At 34.5% G+C, this 18935-nt stretch overlaps 4 protein-coding genes and 1 pseudogene across 4 annotated transcripts; 3 read left to right on the top strand and 2 right to left on the bottom strand.

Moving 5' to 3' along the window:
* The first annotated feature begins 4238 nt into the window (after window positions 1-4238).
* LOC125589161 (sm-like protein LSM3B) lies at window positions 4239-5420 on the top strand. The gene is made up of 3 exons (XM_048761507.1): window positions 4239-4594; window positions 4784-4879; window positions 5195-5420. Exons 1-3 carry the CDS (start codon window positions 4478-4480, stop codon window positions 5273-5275), a joined length of 294 nt encoding a protein of 97 aa, XP_048617464.1. The 5' UTR covers window positions 4239-4477; the 3' UTR covers window positions 5276-5420.
* Window positions 5421-8338: 2918 nt separating this feature from the next.
* On the bottom strand, window positions 8339-9250 carry LOC106357362 (vacuolar iron transporter homolog 2). Its single transcript, XM_013797040.3, has one exon. The coding sequence runs from the start codon at window positions 9169-9171 to the stop codon at window positions 8587-8589; it is 585 nt and encodes a 194-aa protein (XP_013652494.2). The 5' UTR covers window positions 9172-9250; the 3' UTR covers window positions 8339-8586.
* Window positions 9251-13943: 4693 nt separating this feature from the next.
* Window positions 13944-15908, top strand: LOC106354648 (indole glucosinolate O-methyltransferase 5). Its single transcript, XM_048761506.1, has 3 exons — window positions 13944-14552; window positions 14858-15230; window positions 15517-15908. The coding sequence occupies exons 1-3, from the start codon at window positions 14113-14115 to the stop codon at window positions 15814-15816; spliced, it is 1113 nt and encodes a 370-aa protein (XP_048617463.1). The 5' UTR covers window positions 13944-14112; the 3' UTR covers window positions 15817-15908.
* Window positions 15909-16060: 152 nt separating this feature from the next.
* LOC106421648 lies at window positions 16061-17417 on the bottom strand (annotated as a pseudogene).
* A 170-nt stretch (window positions 17418-17587) lies between these two features.
* On the top strand, window positions 17588-18787 carry LOC106421652 (thioredoxin Y1, chloroplastic). The gene is made up of 4 exons (XM_048761505.1): window positions 17588-17898; window positions 18126-18214; window positions 18288-18465; window positions 18551-18787. The coding sequence occupies exons 1-4, from the start codon at window positions 17713-17715 to the stop codon at window positions 18614-18616; spliced, it is 519 nt and encodes a 172-aa protein (XP_048617462.1). The 5' UTR covers window positions 17588-17712; the 3' UTR covers window positions 18617-18787.
* The last annotated feature ends 148 nt before the right edge of the window (window positions 18788-18935 follow it).

Genomic DNA, 18935 nt, shown 5'->3' with positions numbered 1-18935 from the left:
TGTATAAGTTAAAGAATAAAATAAATAAATAGATTCTGCTACTAAGAAGATTAACAATTATACGAGTGTAAGGCTAGCAATGTGAAAGGCTCCTTGGTCCAGTGGTTTGACCAAGGGTTCATTAATGATTTTACACCAGGTGATCTGAGTTTCAATTTCCGGAGAAGACAGAATTATGCGAATTAATGGAGAAACGACATACAAGAGATCTGCAGCATGGCGCAAGGAGTACCGTCAAGCATGGTTCCGATAGGGCGAATCAGGTGATGCAGTCAGTCGTGAATCCTCATAAAGCAGGTAGAATTGTCGGCTGTAGAATCGTCTGTAATATTTCTCAGAATTTGTAATAGCATAATATATCCAACGTTAAAAAAAGGCTAGCAATTAATTAAGGAAAATAGAGTTTGCCTGCATATTAATTAAAAGATTTAAAGTTTTCAACAAAGGAGAAAAGGGTTGATGCAAGTGTAGGTCCACATATAGGATTCATTAAGAACTTGAAAAGGGTAAATATTTTGGGATTAACTTTTGTATATATATAAAAGTTGGTAGGTCCATTTTTAAATTACGAGCAATGGCACATATATAAGAGAAATAAAAAACTTTTTAATCACAACCTTCATGAAGCTACTAGGCAAAGTAGAAATTAAATTTGACGATGACCATATTGACCCATATATTGATACTTCATGATATATGTAAACGTGAATTGGGTAAATAATGTACAGAAATAATAAAATAGGTAACCAAGCGCTCGTGGCTTGGTGGTAAAGGATGTACAGCTGTACTGTCCGTCACCCGGGTTCGAGCCTTGGCCGCTGGACCCCCTACGGGGGATAGTTGGGAATGTGGCTGCCCAGATACTAGAGTTAAAAAAAATAATAATAATAAAATAGGGTAAATAATAATAGTAAAGGCGAGTGGAGGGGGTGTAAGAAAATCGGGGTAAAAGAGCAGTGGAGACTGGAGAGGAAAATAAGGGGTAGAAATGGAAATATAGAAAATCACATGGGAAGGGGAAGGCATGTGGATTGTGAGACCATCCGCATCAGTGAAACCCCATGGAAGGGGTTCACAAAGTATTTTTTTATTATTTTTTTTCTGTTTGATTTTTGTTAAAAAAAAAAGTTAATTAATTGGACCAATTGCGGACCGCCACGTGCCGTGGGGCCCGCGCTACAGTGAAGATCCGGGTTCACTGCAGTGATCCTGCAGGAGACAGGTTCACTTATTTTGTTTATTTTAATATTTTTTTTTCGAAAACTGTGTGAACTCCCCATGGAGTTCACTGATGCAGACGCTCTGAGTTATCTACGCCACTTTGATCTTACCATGTAATTATGACTAGACCATGACCAGCACGGCTTTAAATTTTCGGTTTTTGGTTATTTATTTAACTAAATAATGTATTTGTAATATTTGATGTATTATATTCACCAAGTAAATAATTTTTTTGGCATCTTAAACCATCTATTTACGATGAATATTCGATCATATAAAAAAATAAACAAATAGACGTAATTAGAGAATTGTATACGATATATAAAAACAATGGTTATTAATGTAAAATATGAAGAAATATTATATTATGAGTTAGTATGACATAAAAGATTATAAATTAGTTATACATGTTTAAAAAAAATAAAATGATTTTTAAACTTCTATGAAAAATTTAACATATAAAAAAGGGCGATGAATTAGTCATCAAATTATAAATAATTTCATAATTTTATTAATAATAAATTATTTATAGTCTTTGTTTTTCGTCAAGATAATTATTAAATGTCCATAACATTAATATGTTAAAAGACCATATTATGAAAGCACATGTTGTAACCGTTTTTTCCGGGAAGTGTAACAAAAAAATATTACATTTAACTCTTCGTTTTGTTTAAGTTTGTGTCGGTAAAAGATCAAAAAAAAATCTTTCTATCTTTTTCAATGTTCAATTTGAAGCTTATTATGCGGAAATCATACGCAAATATAGGCAATTGGTTGGAATCTCTATATCTTTATATTCTTATAAATTTTAAATTTATTGTTTTCTCTTCTGCAAGCAAATCAATTACCGAAGTAGTAGATCAATTGGTTGGAATCAAATATATTCTTATAATTAGTGTAATTATGGTTACAATTTCTATATTTAACAGGTACATTAAAGATACGACATTGAAAATATTATGTTTTGATTAATATAAGATATTGGATTTTGAGTTTGTATTTATTGATTTGTTTTTTTTATAAAGCTTAGAAAATCAATGGGATGATTGGTTGGTTGATACATCCTATAAAGAAAACGAAAACAATAGGTGGTTTGAATATTGTACATCGATCGATGCATGATGTAAGTTGACTATATAAAACTTGAACATGATCATTTCAAACTAAAGTATAGGTAGGTTATATGCATTTGTTATATTGTAGTGAATATATTTTAAATATTACATAAGTCAAGTGATTCACGTTTTCGTAAAAATAAAATTCAAGTTCATTATTGGGCCGTACTCGTACGTAATAAGCTACGTTAAATATAATGTATTTTAAGGTTCATTTAATGATATTAAATTTAAATTTGATTAAGAAAAACTCATTAATTTAACTGAAAAAGATAAATATTAAAATAAGTAGGTTTAGATATGTGGAGTGTGTATATCTGTTGAATTTATTTTTAAATCTGTAATTAACTCCAGATTTAATAAATACTAAAAACATTAAAATGGTCCACATATAGGATTCATTAAGAACTTGAAAAGGGTAAATATCTTGGGATTAACTTTTGTACATATATAAAAGTTGGTAGGTCCATTTTTAAATTACGAGCAATGGCACATATATAAGAGAAATAAAAAACTTTTTAATCACAACCTTCATGAAGCTACTAGGCAAAGTAGAAATTAAATTTGACGATGACCATATTGACCCATATATTGATACTTCATGATATATGTAAACGTGAATTGGGTAAATAATGTACAGAAATAATAAAATAGGGTAAATAATAATAGTAAAGGCGAGTGGAGGGTAAGAAAATCGGGGTAAAAGAGCAGTGGAGAGGAAAATAAGGGGTAGAAATGAAAATATAGAAAATCACATGGGAAGGGGAAGGCATGTGGATTGTGAGTTATCTACGCCACTTTGATCTTACCATGTAATTATGACGTGGAGTGTATATATCTGTTGAATTTATTTTTAAATCTGTAATTAACTCCAGATTTAATAAATACTAAAAACTACTATTCGTTTTGTGTTGTAAATTATGCTTATCAGAATTTTATTTAGATTAGATTGAAACAGAACAAATATTTTTTCCCAAAACCTAATTTTATAAGAAGCAGAAAAGTAAGATACGGTTCATTATTTATTTATGGACTTATTAAAAATGAATCAGGTGGTGTGTTCAAGTAAAAGATTATTTTTTCAAAAGTATAAGTTAAGCAAACAATGTGGAAATGCTAATTAACAATCCTACCTTGAATTCAGTATAACATATGAAGGCCAATTATATTGCATGCCTCGTTTGCTAATTAGAACCTTTTTTGTAAATGATAAGATGCCGAAAGGAGATGAAAAGATGAAGAAAGGCACAACAAATTGGAAGATAAAAAAGAGAGGAGAGGCTCTTGTGAATAAGGAAAAGGCAAAAGAGGTGAAAGACAGAAAAAACAAAGGCCATTTCACATTCTTCATTTGCCTTTCTTCCATCACACAAATCATACTCTTAACCTTTCTTTCTTCCAATTTGTATATATTACTAAAGGCTTTTTGATCAAATTGTCATATGGAATTTGCTTTTTATCATTAATGTGGTGGGTATAGAAATCAGTAAACATATTAATGCCATGGCCTAATTTTTGTTTTCTTACTAGCCAAAAAAAAAAAAAAAAACTTTTTGGGCCAAGCTTGTAATTATTTATTTGTATTTTCCTTGCACTGATCATAAATTTAGATTTTCCAAAGCCAAACAGTTGCAAATTTTGTTGTGCTGCTTTGTTTTCTTTCTCTAAAACCAAAAGGCAGATTCAAAAAGATACTTCAGTGACCTAAAATCTCATGGCCTCATCCCCTTAAGAGAGAATCAATTCCTTAAGGAAGAAAGCTAATTTAGGGCAGTCATAGTCTTTGACAAGTAACTATCTGTTCTGGTCCCTTTCACTGACTCACTGACACTTGCATGACATAACTAAGCATATAGAGCCACTTTCTATATATGGAAACATATAATCATAAAATTACAACAGAAACATGGAAACAAACACAATACCTCTAGAATAAACAAATGCCTAATGTTATAAGCTAAGCAAACTGATGTTTCATAATTGTTACCACTTCTTGTTGCAACTACATTGGACTTAGACTCAATACATATGGGCCTTAATTGGGCCTTGGCCCAAACCTTTCTAAGAACGAAACGTGTAAGCTGCTTCTTCTGGGTTTGTAAATAGCGGCCGTGCGATTCAGAGAGTGTTGTGTTTACACAATGTCCGGCGAGGAAGACGCCACCGTGAGGGAGCCACTAGATCTGATTCGTCTGAGTCTCGACGAGAGAATCTATGTCAAGCTCCGCTCTGACCGTGAACTCCGCGGCAAGCTTCACGTGCGTTTTCTCTAGGGTTTTGCGCCTTTTTTGAAAGTTTCGATTTTTTAGTAAAAGATTTTCGATTTATGGCGATTAGATGTAATTGGGGGTTCTGGGTTGTAATGCTTTGATGGATTGAGCCTCAAAGTTGGTGACTTTAGGTTTCCCCGCTTATGTCTGATTTTGCTTTGTGTTTTGTTCGGACAGGCGTTTGATCAGCACTTGAACATGATTCTGGGTGATGTTGAAGAAGTTATCACGACAGTAGAAATCGATGACGAGACCTACGAAGAGATTGTCAGGGTACGCTCTTTGTTAACGCAAAATAGGATTTGTGTTAAAATCTTATGGTGTTTGATGAATATTTGATGGGTTAATATCGCTCTACGTTAAGGATGATGTTAGAGAACAAGTGTCTCTTAGCTTTTGTTTACACTCATATCTCCTATATGCAACTTTCAGCTCAATGAGTTTCTGTTTAGACCCTAGTGCATTTAAAGATGCTCTTTGCTCAGACTCTCCTCTAGTTGTGCTAGTTTTTTTTTTTTTTGATATGACTAGGATAAGTGGGTTTTGTCTCTCTCCCCTGTAATATGTTTTGGTGTTGTGTGATTGCAGACGATAAAGCGCAATATTCAGTATCTGTTTGTGAGAGGAGATGGAGTGATATTGGTGTCTCCACCTTTGAGGACAACCTGAGCTTAAAAAAAACTCAAATCTGAAGCCTAACTTAAGGAAGGCCTTTGTGACTAGTGGTGTGTATTTTATTCAGTCGTGTGTTGTCTAAAAACTCAAAAAACATCAATGTTGCTTTGATTCCAGAAAAAAAAACTCATTTGGTTTATCTACTTGGCATCGTGTGATATACTTACAACTCAAATGATCTGTGTTTATACAAATACAGGCAAGTTTTAAAGAAGTGCTGCTACAAACAAAATGGAGATAGAAATTGCAATTGAAAATGCTTGTAAACCAATGTTGAAGTAGAAATGTTTATGAAAAACAACAATTTCGCATAGAAAATACAAAAAAACTAACGAATTAATATCCAGCTTTCAAAAAAAAAAAAAAACTAACGAATTAATAATTATTTGCGAATAAAATCTATTAAAAACATCCCTAATTCACATGTTTGATTAATTGTCTTTAACATCTAACATATATATATATATATATTTTTTTTTTATTTATTCAAAAAGTTGCTGAAGAGACTGGTAAAAGTAAAAGTGAGGAGGTTGTGGAAACTGCGAAGAGTAAGAAGAAGAAGAAGAAGAAAAAGAGTGGAAGGACTGTACAGGAAGAGGATGATTTGGACAAGCTTCTTGCTGAACTTGGAGAAGCCCCTGTTGCTCCAGAAGAGAAAGTTCAAGTTCAGCCTGAGCCAGTTGCATCTCTAGAGAAGGAAGGAGAAGAAGAGACTGCTGCAGCGAAGAAAAAGAGAAAGAAGAAGGAGAAAAAAGCAGCAGCTTCTTCTGTGGAGGCTAAGGAAGAAAAACAAGAAGAATCAGTGCCTGAGGCGAAGAAGAAAGAAAATTCCTAAACATGTTAGAGAGATGCAAGAGGCTCTTGCGCGGCGGCAAGAAGCCAGAAGAGAGGAAGAAGAAGGAAGAGGAGGAGAAACTGAGGAAGGAGGAAGAGGAGCGACTTAGGCAGGAAGAGCTTGAGAAGCAAGCTGAGGAGGCTAAGCGCAGGAAGAAGGAGAAACTGTTGAGGAAGAAGCTGGAGGGAAAGCTTCTAACAGCAAAGCAAAAGGCTGAAGCTCAGAAGAGGGAGGCTTTTAAGAACCAGTTGACTGCTATTGGTGGAGGTCTCCCTGTTGCAGATGACGGTGAGCCTGCCACAAAGCGTCCCGTTTACGCCAACAAGAAAAAAAAACAGCTCGCCAAAAAGTCAATGACTCTGCCTCGATTCAGGTGGAAGAGGCTGGAGGTATTACTCAGCAGATTGGTGCAACGTATTTCCCTGCGGAGAACATCCGAGAGAGGACCAGAGAAGAGTTCATTGTTGCATTGAATAAGGTGAGATAAGAGTTTTGTTCTGTGTTGTTAATTCCCGTGTGGAAAATTAATCCTTTCAACATCCAGGTGGATAGGCTATATGGATGGAAAACATGCAAGAATGCTCCTATCGTGAAGGCAATGAAACAGCAAACTAAAGATGTTGTAACTGAATTTAACATGAGGCTCACTGGGGTGAGTTTCTTACGCATGGCTTGAGCTATCACTTTGTGTACTTATTATTCAAAATTATGGTGTTTCGTTTGGTATGTCAGATTATAACCCAGTTCAAGGAGCAAGGTCTCAACACTGAGCTATACTACAAGAATAAAGAAATGGGAGAAACTTTCAGTATCGTTCCTACCCTGAAGAGCAGAAAATGTTTGGGAGGCATTTTGAGATGGAAGATGAGCTTGTGAGTCACATATCGAGGAGATCCATCGACATACTCAAAACTAACTACCGGGTAAGTGAAGAAGAAGTTGCTTCCACTTGTATTTGGTTTTCTCCAATTTGAATTAGAGAGAAGTGGTCTAACTCGTAAACTAAACACAGATGAAAATGCTACAGGATGAGTTATCCATGGATGAATGGAAGCTAGTTGTGAAACTGAAGAACATCTTCAAGATACAGTAGATCCCCTCTCTGCTTTGGATGGAGTTTGAATCACACTCACACAGGTGACATGCCTTGTTATGCCATGTCTGCGTCAATGCAGGATGAACAGATACATCTTCCCTGCTTTAACCGAAGAGCATTCACGGAAGATTTTGAGAGAGGTTAGAGGGAGAGAGAAAGAGAGATACAAGAGGGGTTTTGTTTTTAGGATTTTTTTTTTTTTGCTCTTTTTTTTCTCCATGAGAATGATTCATAAACCTCAATGCTAGCAAAGTTGCAGGGAAAGAGGTTGAGTTTTGATATATACAAATATCACCCTTTTTCTTAATTGTCTGTTTCTCCGTACTTATCACCATTTTTAAAAATCATAATATCGAGTTTTACTTAAACCAGTGAAAGTATCATATATAGATCACTATAGACACTGAATTTTGGTTAAAGTTTAGATTCAGTTTTACTTCCAGTTAGTATAACGAATTTTGATTTAAATCCTTTTGTTTACGGCACGAATATTTTTTTTTTCTTTTGGGGGATGTATAACTAAAAGCAAGAGCTGCTTATGGAGATGTGGAAACTGGAAAGCATGAATGGAGATAATAATACATCAGATTTTATAAATTATATACGACAACAATTGTAAAGTATCTCTCTTTTCTTACTTTATGAATGTTGTCAAGATCATTGATTAGTTATGATGCTATGAGTGATCGATCTATTGAACTCTGGTCCATTGCTTTACTGTATCTAATATCAACCTTTATACTACTTGTTTTTTCCCAAGGATTTCTGTTTATATGTCATCTAGACATTTAACTGATTTTTAAAAGTTAATTAGTAGTAAAAATATATTTTTCTTTAACTGCGCCAAGAAATAAATAAACAGCATATGGTATGATCTAATTATTTAACTAAAACTAATGTCCAAAAATATATGATATGATCCAATATTAATTCATATCATGTTAGGAGTGAACACAACTTATATGACCAAGAGATTAATACTTTTTATATTTTAAAACTTGTTAAATCATCTCAACTGTTTCTATTGGCATCTTTTATAGACAAACCTGCACAACTTTTTTTTTTTTTTGACAAACCACAACTTATTCTTCCATAAAATCACAAAGTCACAATCATATAGACTATATTATCAGCAAAACGATTATTGTTTCATTAAATTCCATTTTAACATAAACGTTTGCATTATTATTACAGAAACTTCTATCAAAGTTGCCGGAAATAAAACGAACCGTCATCGTAATAGTTTACAACATGTCAACATCCACCGTAAAACAGGTCTCTCAGACACTATGATCATCAAATCTAAGTATTGCAATAAAACTAAAACATACTGTCACGTTTCATGATCTCATCAATAGATTATTCACGAGCCATTCAAAGTCCATATAACCCAATAAGCTTAGTTAACCCAAAGGTAACAGCCATAGCTAACCACCCTCCAAACAAAACCCTAGCCGAAGACCTAACCGCAGGTGCCTTCCCTAACGCCGCTCCTAACCACCCAAACCCCACAAGCGCCACCGTAACCGCCGTCACAACCGCAATAATCCTCACTCTATACTCCTTCACAAACGCAGCCGCCAAAAGCGGCACAATCGCACCCACAGAAAACGCAAGCGCAGACGCAGCTGCTGCTTGTAGTGGACTAGGAAGCTTCTCCTTCTCCACTTCACCACTCTCTCTCTCCATCTGAGCTACCTCTATGTCGTACTGAGAGTAAACGGAGACGAACTCTCCTATCGCCATGCTACAAGCTCCGGCCACCATTCCGGCGAATCCCGAGAGAATCATAGCCTTGACGTCATGCTTCACGGCGCCAACTCCCATCATCAACGACGCGGTGGAGACAAGACCGTCGTTGGCTCCCAGCACCGCGGCACGTAGCCATTGAGCGCGTTTGGAGTAGTCAAAGGTTGTTGTTGATTCCTTCTCTATGTCCATGTTACGACCTTGATCCATTTTTTTCAATATTTTTTGGTGTGTTTTGTTTTTGTTTGAGCTAGAGAGTCGTGTAAGTGTGGAGAACACACGCCCAAGCTTATTCTATTTATGGAGGTTTTGGAGTATACTTTTTGCCTTGGTGGAGACAATATGTGGAACATCACCACTAAATGTTTTTTTGTTGCTTACTAATTTATGATATTGGAAAGAAAAATAATGTACTAAACGGCACTAAGTTAGGGTTAATCAGATATAATATTACAATCATGTTTATAGAAGAGCGGTAATTCTAGACATGTTTTTTGGGGTTGATGTAGTAATATGACCCCTAACTATGAAAAATACGATAAGCGAATTAGCTGCAGTGGCATACGTTGTGATCATTTATAAAAAAAATTAGACTATGGAATAACAATTTTTAATATAAATTCGCTCGATTCAAGAAGCTAATTTGGTCGTCCGCGCTCGATTCAAGAAGCTAAGTTGGTCGTCCGCGTACAGAGAAAAAAAAGAGATAGCATTATCGTTGAAGAATTAAATACAAAGGACAAAACATATAACTACAAATAAAATGAAATGGGAAGCCATAAAGAAAGGTGATGTGAAAAACACATTCATGAATGTTTTCTCACCATTTTGCATAGTTAAGATAGAAATCCTTAGTGAGGCCAAAAGAGGCAGTTACATAAGAAGCTGTTGTGTCATCTTCATAAGCAAAGGCATGCATGTCTTCTAGGGAAAAAGAAGAACATACTTAAATAAAGGAAAAAAAGGAATTTTCAAGTTGATTATTTGCTGTTCGCACCTTTAACCCATTTATGTTGAGCATATTTATTTCATCAACTTTTATCCACTACCTACTGATTTTAAAAAAAAAAATACTATTATCATATATTTTCTTATGGTAGTGGATTAGTACATCAACGAGATGAAACCATCAGCTAAGTATATGTTGGGATAATATATAAGGATCATGAGAGTGTATGCGAATATATAGTAAAGAGAGTCAACATATACAGATTATATAATTTTCTCATTTTTATTATCATACTCATCAAATCAGTTTTTGGGGGTTAAAATTCTTTCTCTTTAGATTCTCATTTGTTTTTGGTAGTTTTGCGTACCCTTGTCTTGATAAAGAAAGGAATCAAAAAGGAGAAAATAAGGGAAGATGAGTAAACCTATCACACTGTTTCTATACAGTTTGATTTTAGTAATGTTTGACCAAAAGTTATCAATAATTGTATATTTTTTAGTAGTGTTTGACCAAAAGTTATTAAAAATTTAAAGGATTTATCAAACTATTATATATTGAATAGAAATGGTTTATTCTGGGAGTTTTTTAGAAGTTTCAGAGTTGGAAACTAATGTATTTCAATTCAACCAAAATATACAAGAAATACAGTTAATTTGCTTTTGTTTTTGTTTTAACAAGTTACAATAGAAGCTATAAGAAGGTTTATTCACGAATTCTTCTTTGTTTATGTAGTGGTATTATATACTGATTTTCATTTTGTTAGTTTCTTAAAGCTTCTATTGTAACTTGTTAAATCAAATACGAATCAGATGTTTATTCACGATACCAATTCTTAGATCCCCTGAAGATTACAATGAGCAATTATATCCGTTTGAAAGTGAAAACCCCTATTAACAAATAGATAGTGAACATATGTAAGTAGGGTTTCGTTATATATAAAGCAATAAAAGGAATGGATTGGTGAATTGGAAAGCATTGCGAAGATTAGAGTGAGATAAAATAGTGGAAAGAGGTTGATCAATAAAGAAAAGACGAAGAGTGTGGTTTCCACACGAAGAGCACCATCCTTCACCATCATCACCCACGTATCACAACACTTGTACATACACCACCACTCGATTCATCTCATTTTAATGTAGTCTCTAACTAATTTATAATTATATTATTAATTTAAAATTTATAACCTTTACAACAAGGCTGAAAATGTAAAAAGAAGAAAATGAAAGATGATACAAGATTTAGTGAAAGAAAAAATCCATGTGAAAATATTATATAAAATGCATGCTGGTTTATATATATCAAATTGTTACAGTTAAAATGTATATAAATTGACAGAACGACGAATTTTGTATTTCTCACAAATAAAGTAGGGTTGTTATTAGTAAGAAAAACGAGTGAATATCTATAGATTATCAGGAAAACAGTTTTACAATGAATTTATAGCGTAGCTTTTAATTAAAAAATATATATCAAAGCGAGTACATATTCTCACATACTTGTGTTTTATAATCATGATTTTATGAAATTATGTTTCCGTAATTATAAATATTAACTATATTTTTCTTTTGCAAATTTATTAAAATTAACTATATTGTTACCGTAATTAACTATATTGCTAATTTCTTTTTAAAAATCAATTTATCCATTCATTTAGTAGCCATGGAAGCTGTGTGTGTGTTTTAGTATACCATCTGATTGAGAAAAAGTTTTAACTTTATTTTTCTTTCCAAGTTATAACCAAATAATAGGAAGAAGAATTCGATATGGAACAACCTGGAGTGGAGGTTCAAGATTTGACGGTTCATGCTTTCCATTTCAAGGCTTTTACAAAAAAAAAAAACTAATGTACCGAATACGTGTCTCGTTTTGTCTTCCAATATAACGAAAAAGAAAAATATTCTCTTATCTTTTGCATACTATTCAAATAAAATCAAATAAGAAAAGGAAGAAAAACCCTAACTAAAAGAAAAAAGTTTCACAAAATAAAATTCCGGCATTTATATTTACTTCTGGAGGCCCAACATGATTAGAAGATTGAAACACAAGTTACACAACAAGTTCAGCACGCCTCTGATTTCTTTCGTTTGAACCGAGACGTTGTGAACTGTTTTTATGGGCCAGCAAATCAGATAGAAACTGAAATAGAATGGGTTTCAATACATAGGCTCATTTTTTCCAATTGGAAGATGTAAACTATTCATTTACCGAAGATTGTTTTTATGTTAATTTGATGAGTTTTGTTCAACAAGTGCCACAATACGTTTTATTTAATTGTATTGAATCAAGATGTTCTCATTTGGCTAGACACTGACCTGAGACTAGACCAATAGCTCGTTAGCTCATACACGTACGAAAATCAGGATTTATAGAAATCAGATACAAAAAACATTCTTTTTTTTTTTAAGCACAAAACATTCAAAATATATTTTTATATTACCATGTTCTGCTACTTAGAATCTTAGATATTTTAACCAAACAGTGAAACAGAAACACTGGCTTAGATCTAGATCGGTTTATGTAGAAAAGAATTATGTTTGATTGGTGTATGTCTGGAGACTGGAATGACAAATGTTTTTTTTTTTCAAAGTTAATTTTCTTTTGAAATCATTTTTATGTTTAAAGTTATTACACAAGAGTGCTATACTATGTATTTTATATGTAAGATTTCAAAAAAAAAACAACAGATAAAAGAAAATGCCTCAGTATTTAGCTGTACACCAGCATAAACAGATATTCAGATCTACATCCATTATAGTAATGTAATTAATTAGTGGATGCAGACTTGGCCCACGTCCATCTAATAAGTACGAATTTATAAGATTATCATCGCTGATTGACTAGCTGCTAACTTGTACTATTACATAATGTAAATATTTCGAAGATGTAAACTGGGGTTGCTCAACCACCCAAATCTTTGTTGTTCATTAACACAAAATTCTAATTTAAATATACGCTTTGTAAAAAAAAACCATATCAAAACTGATATCCAGACGTACACCAATTAGAATAATGGAATTATTGGAGGCAGACTATAACTATTATAACGTAAATATTTTAAGATGTATAGTAATCTCTCTAAGCACCAGTGAATAGCGATTAGCTTTAATACACTTTACAACTTATGAACAAGAGTGTAAGATATAACTATGGATATAAACTAAAAATATCGTAACATGTGTGCATGAATAGTAGAATGGAAAATAGTTCACAAGGCAAATGGTCACTGAACACGATCAAGATCATGACAATCTTGCGAAGAGATTCGAATTCTAGTTCATAATTAATAAAATATAAATTAGTAGTTCATCAGAAGTCAGTGTCCACTAGATTTGGATCTATGCATGCTCACCTACCATTCTCCATATTTTTCCCCGTTTCCTCACATTTTTCACAATTTAAACCTTTTTAAGCAATTCCACCTAACAAATTTAGTAATTCGTGTAACTTAATAATTTCAGCCTATTCAACCAAATAATAATGCCAATTCAGCTTATTACATTATCTAAAAAATATTTTTAAATTCAGCCTATTACATGTTTAACAAAAACTATTCAGCCAAAAGTTATGACCATTATTTTGGTAAAAAAAACTAATGACCATTGATAGCTCCTTGCTTATGTTTCTGCGTGTTTAACGTGGTTGCTTGCTTTGAGGAATATATTTTTTTGAATGAAAAGTCCCACAGTCACTCGGCGCCTTGTGTTTTGGAACGTCCTCGATCAGGGACAGGTCCAACAATTTACTACATTCATTATAAAAAAAAACATATAAATTAAAGGTATTTACATAAAATCTATATTAATTATTGAAGGAAAACAAAAAAAATAGTGCGGACCACATGCCACACGTGAACTTCACCTGCGTCCGCCCCAGTCCTCAGTGATGTGATTGCCAACTATTTTAGGCTAATATTCAAAATAACTACTCTTCGGCCATCCATAGTGGACTGTCAAAGCAAATAAAACAAGATAAATAATGCTTAATATTTTATGCATATGAAGATCATCCCCTTCTCTTTTACTTATTTTATGTTAGTTTTACATCAAAATAATTACAATTAAATTATCATAGACATCGATGAGGTTTAATAAATTATTCGCCTATAAAAGGAAGCACAAAGATGCATCTAGAGAAAACATATCCTCTTCTCTTTCTTTTCATCTAAGAACATTAGCTTCACTGAGGAGAAAGGAAAATCAATAATGGGACACCTTGTAGACCCTAAAACCATGAATGAGATTAATGGAGATGATGAGACCGAGCTTGGTTTGAGGGCAGTGAGGCTAGCCAATTACATTACCTTCCCCATGGTTTTCAAAGCCGCCATTGAGCTCGGTGTCATCGACGCTCTCTACTTAGCTGCTCGTGATGACGTCAATGGATCTGGATCGTTCCTCAAACCGTCTGAGATAGCTACTCGGCTTCCCACACCGCCTAGTAACCCTGAAGCACCGGTTTTACTGGACCGTATGCTTCGTTTACTCGCCAGTTACTCAATGGTCAAGTGTCAGATAGTAGACGGCGAGAGGGTGTACAAAGCTGAGCCCATTTGTAAGTATTTCTTGAGATACAATATTGAAGAAATGGGGACACTTGCTTCTCAGTTCATTCTTGAACTTGATAGTGTCTTCCTCAACACATGGTAATAATTACTTTCTTGATTTATTTACAGTTTCTGTATTCTCTTTTTTATTTCATAATCTAAGTTGTTGAATTTTTTTTCTTCTAAATATTAGTTATTTTCACATTTTATGCAATTTTTTATTTATTGGTTATTGTACGACCAACCAAATTATGCTGTTTTTTATTTATTAAAATATATCTAGTTTATATCTTAAATTAAAATTTTAAAGTGTAATAACTTTATTACATGTAAAATAATTTACATTATGAAACATAGGGAGTATAATTTACAAAAATGGTTTATTCTTTTACAAACTTTTTCAGGGCACAGTTGAAAGATGTGGTGCTAGAGGGAGGAGATGCATTTGCTCGTGCCAATGGTGGGTTGAAGCTCTTTGATTACATGGGCACAGATGAAAGACTAAGCAAACTCTTTAACCGGACTGGATTCAGCGTTGGAGTTATGCAGAAGTTTCTTGAAGTTTATAAAGGTTTCGAAGGAATCAATGTGTTGGTTGATGTAGGAGGAGGAGTTGGAAACACACTAGGTTTTGTTACTTCAAAGTATCCAAACATTAAGGGTATTAATTTTGATCTAACTTGTGCTTTGGCACAAGCACCTTCTTATCCTAATGTGGAACATGTGGCTGGAGATATGTTTGTAGAAATCCCAAGAGGAGATGCTATCATCTTGAAAGTAAGACACAGCCACAAACACTTACTCTTGTCTAATATATTAATACTTCTCAAGTTTTTTTATCCTTTATACTTACTTCATATGTTACTCCTGTCTAGTGTGCTAATACTTCTTAAGGTGTTTTATTATTTATACTTGCTTCATATATTAATCTTGTCTAATATGTTAATACTTCTCAGGTGTTTTTTTTTTCTTTATTCTTACTTCATATGTTACTCTTGTCTAATATGTTAATACTTCTCAGGTGTTTTATTCTTTATATTTACTTACTTCATATGTTTTCCAGCGTATGCTTCATGATTGGAATGATGAAGACTGTGCAAAGATTCTCAAGAACTGCTGGAAGGCATTACCGGAGAATGGGAAAGTGATAATCATGGAGCTAGTTATTCCAGATGAGGCAGAGAGTAAAGATGTGCAGGCCAACATTGCATTTGATATGGATTTGTTGATGCTCACACAACTCTCTGGAGGAAAAGAGAGAACAAAAGCTGAGTATGAAGCTATGGCTGCTAATTCAGGTTTTGCAAGTTGCAAATTTGTGTGCCCTGCATATCATTTATGGGTCATTGAGTTCTCTAAATAGGCTTAAAGGTTGTTAAGCTGTTTCCTCTCTTGTGTTCTAAATAGAGGCTGTAATGTCTCATGGTAATAAAAGTTTTATGGATCTTGAGTTCACATTTCAATTGAATTTTTGAATAAATGAAAAAGATGATATTGCATGTGTTTTGGTAAGACCTTGTAACATCTAATAACTATATAAATGACATAAACAATGTTGATCTTCCTTGTTCCTCACGCTTCTCTTCTTCACCTAAAAAACAAGAAGAACCCTAAACCTAAAGCCCCCTAAGGAGTAATCTCATTTTTTTTTGGATTGGATCAATTGAATAATGAAAACAATGATTGACATAAGCAGAGTAGATCCAGCAACACATGGAAAACATAACTTTTTTTCTTTTCTTCTTTTTTGGTTTACTATCTTTCTCTTCGGTTTCTTCTCTATCTTCTTCATGATCCCTTGTTTTTTCTTCCTCCATTATCTCTTCTTCTTCCTCTTCCATCTTCGGCTCTTCTGCTTCTTCATCAGGTTTTTTCTCCTCTTTGATTTCTTCTTCTGGCTCTGTTTTTTCCTCTGTTTTCTCTGTTTCTGGCTCTGTTTTCTCTGCTTCTTCCACTTCCACTTCCTCAATCTTCAACCCGTTATCCCCTTAACTTTCTTGGGAAATGTAACTGTCAAAGTCCCGTCTTCTTCATCAAACCTAGCTTTGATCTTGTCAAGATTGACTATATCTGGAATCCGAAACACTTTCTTGAACTCCTTAATCTCACTTTCCTTTCTCCACTTCACCCACTTGACCAAAACCATTTCTTCAACTTCTTTCCTTCCTCTTATAGTAATCATATCCCCTTCTTTGTTGATCTCAGTGTCAATACCATCCTTCTTGAATCCTGCATTCAGTTTTCAGTTTTAATCTCTCTCAAAAAAATATGCATGAAACTTTCAATATAGATTTATATGATGAAGAAACCTTTTAGGCGAAGAGTGAGGATGAACACATAATCGGTTTCTCTAGAATGCCAGAGCTGACCAAGAGAATCTCTGGAAACCTTGAAATCTGTAGAGGAAGAGACATCGTTGTCTCTTGCCCTAGTGATCTTCAGACCTAATTCAAGCTCCATTTTTTTTAACCTGTGCTGCTTCTTCTTTAGCAGTATCTGTTTTTTTAATTAGGTTATTACATAAGTATCTTTGAAGAGTCCCCACACAAGAATATATTCGTTACTCCCTCTTCAGGAAACTAAAACAGTGATCAATGCATATACCCTTACATTGCACTGCTGTAAGAACACTTTTTATCTACGAGAAGTATATTGCATTGTTTTCTTTTGATTAACCACAGTTTCCGGTCCCCACTTAGTGGGGCCGACTAATCTGTGGGACCCCGGTGTGTCGATCATGTAAATCTCTGGTGGCCAAGCGGAATCGAACTATGGATACCGTATTGGGTTTTTCTCTCAAGTACCTCTAAACCAACCCTGCTTGGTTGTACATTGCATTGTGGTAAAGAGAAGCCAAGACTTTGGTCCTTGAGGTTTGTGTTCTTACCACAAACAATGATCACATTGGTCTACATTAGTTTTTTTCTTTTAAGAAAGAAAAATCCTGAATGTTAAAAAGGTTCATAAAATAATTGATGAAAACAAATTTATAGAGATTTATTGGGATTGGGTTTGGGTTACAGTGAAGAAGTTTGGGAAAAAGAGCTATCCGTGTTTTGTGTTTATGTGGGGCCATAAGGCCCATAACAAATAATAAAATACAATAAATACACCGTGGACTCGACAGTAGTGGATCACCAACTCTTTCTACTACCTTCTGTCACTTTCCTTTCAGACACATTCTTTGGTCAAAACCCAAACAGCAGTTTTCATAAAAGTGTCGACCTTTCTCTGCGATCAGAATCACGAGATCGTTTCAATGGCGGCTACTTCTCTCTCACCATCTACAATCCCATCTCTGAATCGGAAAGACTCGTCCACTGTTTCCGCTTTCACTCCGCGCTCTATCTCCGCCGTCAAATTCCAGTTCCCACTTCGCCGGATTCGAACCGGAGACTTAAACCTCTCCTCGCTATCTTCATCAACTCGATCCACTCCCCGCGCTGTAAACTACCTTCTTGTGTTTCTTAACCTTGTTAAAAACAGTTTAGGTTCTGTCTGAAAAAAACTAAACTTAGATTTAATACATGAACTAGTCTATCTACGCACGTGTCAAGGGTTAGTCTATAAGGCTTTGGATGTGCTTAAAGTGTCTTCCTTTATGGCTTTATCTACTCCCCGGTTTAGCTTTGAGCTTACTGACGAACCAATGTCGTGTTTATTACTATACAGATTGAAGCAAAGAAGCAGACGTACGACTCGTTCGATGACCTCCTTGTGAACTCTGACAAGCCTGTTCTTGTCGACTTCTACGCGACCTGGTGAGTTTTGTTTTCTCTGACTAGTGTTGGTTGTGGTTTTGGGATGCAATGTAGCCTGTTTATTGTGTGGCAGGTGTGGTCCCTGTCAGTTCATGGTTCCGATTCTGAGCGAAGTGAGTGCAACATTGAAAGACAAGATCCAGGTGGTGAAGATTGATACCGAGAAGTACCCGAGTATTGCTAATAAATACAAGATCGAGGCGCTTCCTACGTTTATCCTGTTCAAAGATGGGGAGCCTTGTGACCGATTTGTATGATGAGTTTCCTTCACTTCTTAAATGCCTTTTGTTTTTTTTTTTTCACTTAGAGCTCACTAAGAAGCTTATGGCTTTTCAGGAGGGTGCTTTGGCGGCGAAACAACTTGTCCAACGGATTGAAGATTCTCTTGAAGTGAAGACTTAGTTAAGGGATCATGATCTCTTTTGATTGTTGGTATGTTTTTTTGTTTCTACTGTCCCTGACTTGAGCAGGGCTTAGGGGTTAGCCATGTTTTCGTCTAGTAGTTCATCGATTTGACAAAGGATAAAAGATTGTCTGGATTTGAGAAGAAATGAAAATTTTATGTATGCCAGATTTGCAAAACCTTGTTGTGAGTAAACGTATCTTTTATTCTCAAGCAATAGTAACAGAGGAGCTATATCTCAGCGTCCCTCTTCAAGTCTTTATAAGTCTCACCGTTAACAACATGATCGGCTCTCCAGAGCAGTGTTGGAGCCGCATC

This window comes from Brassica napus, chromosome C6, assembly GCF_020379485.1.
Source record: "Brassica napus cultivar Da-Ae chromosome C6, Da-Ae, whole genome shotgun sequence".
Taxonomy (NCBI): Eukaryota; Viridiplantae; Streptophyta; class Magnoliopsida; order Brassicales; family Brassicaceae; genus Brassica; species Brassica napus.
Note: the sequence above shows the minus strand (reverse complement) of the source record. Positions and strands in the feature narration are given on the sequence as shown.